Below are 7,735 nucleotides of genomic sequence, written 5' to 3' on the forward strand. Positions count from 1 at the left end.
CATGTTCATTTATTTATTTTCTGATAGACCATGAAAAAAATTAAGAGTGATTAAACCAACAAACTTTCTTTAATAAATTAATAGCAGCATCACAAAACCCTGATGTGAATGACCCAAAGGAAGTTGGGTGACAGTGTTTAACCATTCACAAAAATGTTATCACCCGCTGGCCGGGAGAGAATGCAGGCGCTGTAAGGCAGTCCCCTTGTCTGTTTATCTAAACAAGTGACATACATCAGTACGGGTCCAGCTGAGTCACAACGCTCGACATATTTACAGTTCTGGTGCTGAATTTTTAAAAACATTTATAAAAATTCTGTATATTCTCTGTTCAATTCCCATTATTTACATCCAAATATAGTAGGTTCCTTTTTTTTCCCATACAAGAGAACCGGCGAGGGTAGGACATGAAGGCTCCTATGCGAAGACAATGCCTGTGTGTGGACTTACACTGAGTTTGAGGATGCTGTGGAAAATGACCTATTCACACATGACCTATTCACACATGTGCTAGAAGCTACTGTAATTCAAGTTATTGCTAAATGCTTTCGAAGTCTGTGATTGGCTTTTAAATACATATATATGTATATATATATGTACACACTCACACATATATATACACACACACATATATACATGTTTGGAAAAGATGTGCTATGAATTCACCCAAGGGGAAAAAAAAAAAAAAAGAACTTATAAAGCAATGTGATCTTTCTGATTTTTCTGTACTGTTTGAGATAGATAGATAGCCAAATCTGACTCAGAGCAAAGGGCAGGTACTGAAGGCACCAGTCTGTGTCTCTGGCCAGTCCTTACTGGTTACCAGAATTTTTGGTGAATTCCCGAGCATTCAAGCCCGTGGCAGCATCAGCAGGCTGGCACATGGTGCCTCTCTGCTGCCTTCTGCAAGCAGCAAGCTGCGCTCCGCACTGGGATACCTTGCCTGGCTGCATGGAAGTACTATGGATTTTTTCCAGGAGGGATGAGGGAGAAGAGAGGACCACAAATTTCAATGCTGGGAGCAGCCCAGCAGCAGATGCAACCCATATGTTATGTTTCAGCAGTGGCCTCAGCAAGGTTGTTGCTGTACACAGCAATGCAACGGCACAATGTTACACCAAAGCACTACCAGAATTTTCCATGTCTTCTGCAAGTTAATTTTGGTGGGATGAACACAAGCAGTTCATGTTAGTAAATTGGAATTTATCCATGCCTAGTGTAAGCTTTTCTGTTCTGAGGATTTTCATAGCCAGAGGCTGTCAGGGATGCTAAATGCATCCATGTTAGATGGGCACTGCAGCATTTGTGTATTAGTTAATGAAGATGTAAAAACCTTATGGGTGATAGCTGGCATTAGACAATATTCTACAGAAGGAAAATTGCGTTGAGAGGCATCACCCCAGAGGCACAGTGCCAGAAAGACACAATGCCTTGGAGGGTTTGTCTACAGAGGAAAAATAATTCAAATTATACATGGTGTGAATTAAAAGCAGATTACTTAAACTACATTAAATCCCAATGTGGATGCATTCATTAAGATGTAAGTGGCGTTAATATGATATACTATAATTTACTTTGGGAGTGAAATGGAATAAATCAAATTTAAAAGTTAAACCAGATTATCTTCCATGTAGACTAACTCCAGGTTTGCTTCCTTCCTATCCCTGGTCACTGTCTGCTTTTGAGCCACGTCACCAGCAAATGATTCCAGTCACATACTCTGCCCAGCTCTGCCCACCCCCTCCTGAGAGAGGAGAAACGAGCAGGGACCCTCATTTAAGCCTCTGTCCTGAGCATACCCCAGGGAGACGTATCCTGCCCCTCACAGCCTGACCCCGACCAGCACCACACGCACAGCAGCTTCTGCTCTGCACCCAAAGCAGTGTTTTATCCCCAGCACTGCAAGTCCCAGGATGCTGAAAAATAAAAGCAAATGCTAAACAAGCTAAGGAATAAACAGATGTGAGGATCAAGAAGACAAGAGCTCTTACAAAGCCAGAGCACTCTTCTCGAGGTCAACCAAGACTCTCATCATCCAAGCAATCTGTGAAGGCAGTGCCAGCCACGCTGAGCACAGCTTGCTCCATCCCAGAACTGGGGATCATCTGCAAGACCAAAGGAGGCCTTTTTATACATCTGAGGCGCTCCATGTATAAAATGGTTAAAGCGGACAACTGGGGTTTGCCCTGTTTCTCGGGGTTCACGCTGTTTCTCCTGCTGCTTCTCCAAGTGTGCAAGTGATCCCAGCCAGGATCGCAAAACCACACCATAACCGCATTCCCCACCTTCCTTCGGGGAGCCAGAGCCTCCTGGAGAATAGAAAGAGAAGAGCAGGATTGGAGAGGGAGTCAAAATTGAACAGAGGTCCCTTGAAGTGCAAGATTGCCCCGATATGGCAGCAAGCCAGTACTCGCACCAGGACATGTCTGGCCAGGTGCCTGCACAGCCGCTGCGCTTTCATGATGTCTCTCTGCCAGGTTTCTGTACAGTCTTTACACGGCACAAATAGGGGTGAGGATTTAAAGTATATATTTACTGTCAACTTGAAAAAGAAAGTTTTGCTGACCAAGTCTAATAGCGTGTATTTGATATATAACTATTAACGTGCCATTCTGGACTCCAGCAAATGCCACCTGAGATAAATATTCAGCATTTTTGTTCATGCACTGGAAGAAGAATTCAAACATTTTGTCCATGACATATGCAAAGTAACTAATAGTTCTGATCTAGTATTAACAGTAAATATAGAACCTTAAACTTCACTGCAGTATATTAATATATATGATTTTAAGTACTGGACTGGAAAGACAACTCTTTTTTTTTCTTAAAAAAAAAAAAAGCTTTGTTCAGAATGCAATATTTACATTGTCCTGTTTTACACAATATTTTTTGGCTACAGATACACCGTAGCAAAAGGCTGTGTGAGGCACCTTTACACACAGCTCACTCTCTCGCTTACAACATTACAGCTGTTTATTGAGAGCTCTGAAGTCCCTGGTTGCATTTCAAGGCCCTCCTCAACTTCATCTAGTTCCATGCTATTGAGTTCATTGCCATTTCGATAACTAGTTAAAGTCAGATCTTTCCCATATAAAGCTGTTGAAGCAACATTCAGACACTGATTTTGCCGCAGCGCTGATTTTTTACTGGTCTTGTATTGGCAACGGATGTAATTGGAAAAAGCCCTGCGGTACGTTTTATTGAAGAGTGTGTATACGAGGGGATTAATCCCAGAGCAAACATACCCCACCCAAACAAACACATCAAGGAGTTCACTCAAGAGGTCTTTATCGCAGGCTTCCTTGCAAAGGACAGACATGACATTAGTGATGAAAAATGGGCACCACATGATGAGGAACAAAAAGAAGACGATGCCTAAGACCTTGGAGGCTCTTCGCTCGTTGTTGATGGACTGCATAGTTCCTTTCCGAAAAAGCACTGCCTCCTTATTTACAGGAGAGTTCAAGTGCGATGCCCCCTCGTGATTGTGAAGCATTGAAATGTTCTCTGTGTTGTTTTCCTTCTTGAGACAGTTTACGCTGCTCCTCCTCTGCTTGGGCACCTCTCCACACATGAACACTGTTGCCTGTCTCTGCAGCACCTGGACAGTCAGGCAATACGTGATCACCATGATGATGAGAGGGATGAAGAACGCCATGAAGGATCCAATGAGGACGAAGTTCTCATCGTTGAGGACACAGGTCCCATTTACGAACACTCTGGAGTCATCCTGCAAACCAATGACTGGAATGGGCATCGATATCCCTAGAAGAACAAGACCAAAAAAGAGACGGTTACCTGGACGGATGGGGCTCCAGAGAGGCAGCAGAGATGACGCAGGTCCTGCATGCATTCAGCCCGCTGCCTGAAGCTCTTCGAAAGAGGAGTTACTACTCCTAGATAGAGGGGAAAACCTCCTGTAACAACACTCCTGGGAGTGCAGCTCCAGGGCATGAACAACCTCTGCCGGGAACAAGCTGTGCTCCACAGCTGACACAGCGAAAGCAGCGTAACCTTTTTCTAGCATTAATTGTGATTTGTGGGTGTAGAAAAGGCAGTCATTGCCCTGCTCCGTTCCAGCTGGCCACTCCGGGCCAGCCAGTTTGGGGGGACTTGGAAGTCACTGACATGGGGTAGATAGTAGCAAACTTTAAGAAGGAAAATTATCAAAATGCAAAAGAATTACAGCTATGAAGATTTAGAAGCAAGTTTCTTAAAGACATTAAAATAATCATCATTAAAAAATGGCCACTTTTGCCACGGCATCACAGACACATGGAAGAAAAGCTCCTGGCTTTCTGGGTCCTTATCGGCTCTCTTGGTGCAAGCAGATGGTGGTCTCTGCAGGCTCTGCCTGCCCAGGTGTTTCATCCAGAAGCAGTGTGAAACTGAGAGGTATCACAGAGACAGTCTTGCTTGAACCCTTAGAGACGGCAATTACACAGTCAAATGAAAAGGCTGCAGCACGCACCTGCCTGATTCCATCCTTCCACCTCCAATACAGGGCTAAAAACTGGAACAACAGACAGCGTGAGAGTAGAAAAGGTGTAACTAGAATGGTAATCAGATTGACATGACGGTCTGAAATCGGAACCCCAGCTACAAACCCTCTGGCTGAAAAGAAGGAAATGTTAAATGATTCAATTATAATAATAAATAGTGCACAGCTTCCGGCTACTCTAAGCACTAAGCAGACTAATAAGCCTCGGGAATCACTGCACTTGCCAAGGCAGCTTCTCTCGTTTCCTGGTGGCACAGCACTTTTTACAGTCGCCGCCTTAACGGCAGGCAAGTGAGATTCAGAACATTTTGGATCCCTTTCCTCTTCAGCATCACCCAGCACAGCTTGTTTGTCCGGGATTTCAAGGTCGTCAGGCCTTTCTGCGCAGGAGCCCTGCGTGGCGGGTGTCTGCAGATGGCTATGTGCCCACGCGGTTTGGCACACGGGCAGAGCAGGCAGCATGTCGAGCCCGGAGCACAACTGCCCAGGACTGCACGTGGTAGCCCGCACCCACGGCTAGCTGCTGGCTTGTCCCTCACAGAGTGAAGGAATGAAAGAACGAAAGCATTTCGAATAGCTCGAATTCAGATGCTATTATCACATTTACTTAATGTCCTCCAACACTGTTTTTCTCCAGGGAACATATATCTGTATACCTGCTCTATTCTACCCTGTGGAAGTCATCAGCAGTTTACTGTGGGGACAGAAAGAAGAGGGAATACAGGACTCATGTCAGAGTACTGGATCTCACTCGAATATTTTTCATGAGTACTGAGATCCAAACTTTGTCCCTTGATCTGTGGAGCTCAGTCCCACACCAGGACAGACCTGAAACCTTCCAAAGAAATCTGTCTAGATGTAGCCAACACCAACAAAAGCAACAACTTATTTTGGAATACCACAACCTACGTGTACATGAGAACGTAGAAAAGACATGGTGGGCCACATCTAATTAGACCATCATGGGCTCATCTAGCCTGTATCTTTGGCAGGTACCAGAAATTTCGGGCCATGGTACAAAATGGGGCAGCTGTCAGCATTACAACTTAGAAAATTCCACAGCAAGAAGTTGCATGCACACCTCATTTTTAAAATAACCTTTGAGAGACCTATCTTCCATGAAATCTTGATCTCATTTATAACTCCACATACTCAGCGGCATTCAGTTCCACAGCTTAATCTGTTTGTCATGTAAACAAATTATTTCTTGCTCATTTTAAATTTGCTGCCTGATAATTTCCTTTGACTCCCCTCAATTCCTCTACTGTAAGAAACAGTGAATAATCACTCTCTGATCACCTTTTCCACCTTCTCAGTGATTTTATAGACTTTATCATTCTTACTGTCTGATACCTCTTTTGGAACTGAAGAATGCTATTCTGTTTACTCTCTCCTCATGCCAAACTCGTTTTATGCCTTTGGCTATCTTTCTCTGTTTCTTTTTCAATTCGTCTCTGTCCTTTTAAAGAAAGGGAAAAAAAAGCCCTGCACATCCCAGCAGTTGGAGAGCAGCAGAATGTCTTTTGTTCTCCCCTTCCTACCCTCTGGCCACCCGGCTGTCCGTGAGCACTTACTCCATAGACATGTCTGTGGGGCTGGCCATGCCCTTCCTTAGCTCCTTCATGTGAGAAATAGCCAATGCTGAGGCCACTGGTGTGTCTGGATTGCTTTTTTGAACAGCACAGGTCCTAGAACTAATCCTGTGGGACTCTGGATTTCTAAACCGAAAGAGTAACATGCTGAAGAGATTAACCAGGACATTTCTCCCATTCGAGTTAAGTGTCTTCCAAGATTCTGGAGAATACATCTGCAGTTTGTCATCACCATAAAATTACCATTTGCCAGTAATCTAGTGAAGGAATTTCTTCTGAAAAGTAATGATTATAAATGCCTTCTGTGATTATAGCATGTGTTTCCTTAGCCCAGGTGACAGTTCAGGACTCAGTCTTCTTCCCCTCGATGTACTAATGTTTATCAGCTTACCCTTGGCAAGGCCTCCTTTCTGATATGTTAACTCCTGTTACCTTGCCCGTGCCAAATCCCTGTGACTGCAGTAACCTTCATCCCATCAAGCCATTGACTCTTCATCGTTAAAGACATCTTTTTAATGCCTTGGCTCTATTAAACCACAGACACTTGGGAAATGGTGGGAGGTGGACAAAGTAATCTTTACACAAAGAAGAAATCTAAATTAGATCAATGGCATTACACTGGGTTTATATTTGCATGGATGATTTTATGCTTTAGAGCCCTCTAAACACATACCTTTGAAATAAAACTCCAGAATGAATAAAGGTTCACTCATGAAGTAGTCATCATTGAGTTTAGTGTCATTGCTTTAGCCAAGGGAAATGAGATGAGGTTCTGGGATATTTTCATGGTCACACACATAAAGTACATTTGGGAAGAATGACCTAGTTCTTGGATATGATGAATATACAAATCAAGAGCACTGATGGCAGCCTAAAACTCTGCATGAGCATGAGATACCTCAGGAAATGAGATACCTCAGGGAATGAGCTGAGGAAATGGAAAAAGTGTCCCTCATCTCTCATAGCAAAGTGGGATTTCAAACTGAGAAAGTACAGAAGAGAGAGAGCACCAGGTCTTTGTTTGCTGTTTCCTTCAACCCAGGAAAACCCCATAGTTAACAGCAGTAGGAAGAAAGTTGCCCTCAGAGGAGCTGCCAACACACATTCCTTCAGCTGCCAGCTAGCCTACAGCACTGCTGAATGGGCAGCATTACCCTCATCTCCACTGCTTTCTTCCACCTCACACTTCTCCTTTGTAACTCATTCTTTAATACGAGATTTACCACTGATCCACCCCACAATCCAGCCCTAAAGGGGCCTAAGTCTGTTACACAACTTGGGCAACAGGAACTGACTCTACACCACCCCAGTACTAAGAAGTGAAGTGTGGAAGGTCTCAGACACCCCAGAGGGGCTTCCTTCATGAGGGATTACGGCAAAATTGCTACTGCCACAATCCCAAATGCACAAAATACCTGCTTGCAGACACAGCTTACACCCTCACCAGTACATGCTGTGCTTACCACTAAGGGTAACACGGGTAAACAGTTCAGCTGTTTGAACAAGCACAGAGAAGGCATTCAACTCCACTTGACTCAAGCAGCCCACAGTACTAACACTGCGGTTGTGTTAGTTCATAATTCAAGAACTAAGTTCATAATTCAAGTTCATAATTTAAGAACTAAGGTCAGTTGGTCAGAGA

General features: G+C 43.9%; 1 protein-coding gene across 1 annotated transcript; it reads right to left on the minus strand.

The window, feature by feature from the left end:
- Positions 1-2,520: 2,520 nt before the first annotated feature.
- Positions 2,521-4,513, minus strand: HTR2C (5-hydroxytryptamine (serotonin) receptor 2C, G protein-coupled; the record flags this gene model as incomplete). Its single annotated transcript, XM_010292547.1, has 2 exons — positions 2,521-3,765; positions 4,472-4,513. Coding segments are annotated over 2 exons (875 nt in total), but the record flags the coding sequence as incomplete, so codon positions are not given.
- Positions 4,514-7,735: the final 3,222 nt, after the last annotated feature.

Source organism: Phaethon lepturus, unplaced genomic scaffold (assembly GCF_000687285.1).
Source record: "Phaethon lepturus isolate BGI_N335 unplaced genomic scaffold, ASM68728v1 scaffold20630, whole genome shotgun sequence".
NCBI classification, from domain to species: Eukaryota; Metazoa; Chordata; class Aves; order Phaethontiformes; family Phaethontidae; genus Phaethon; species Phaethon lepturus.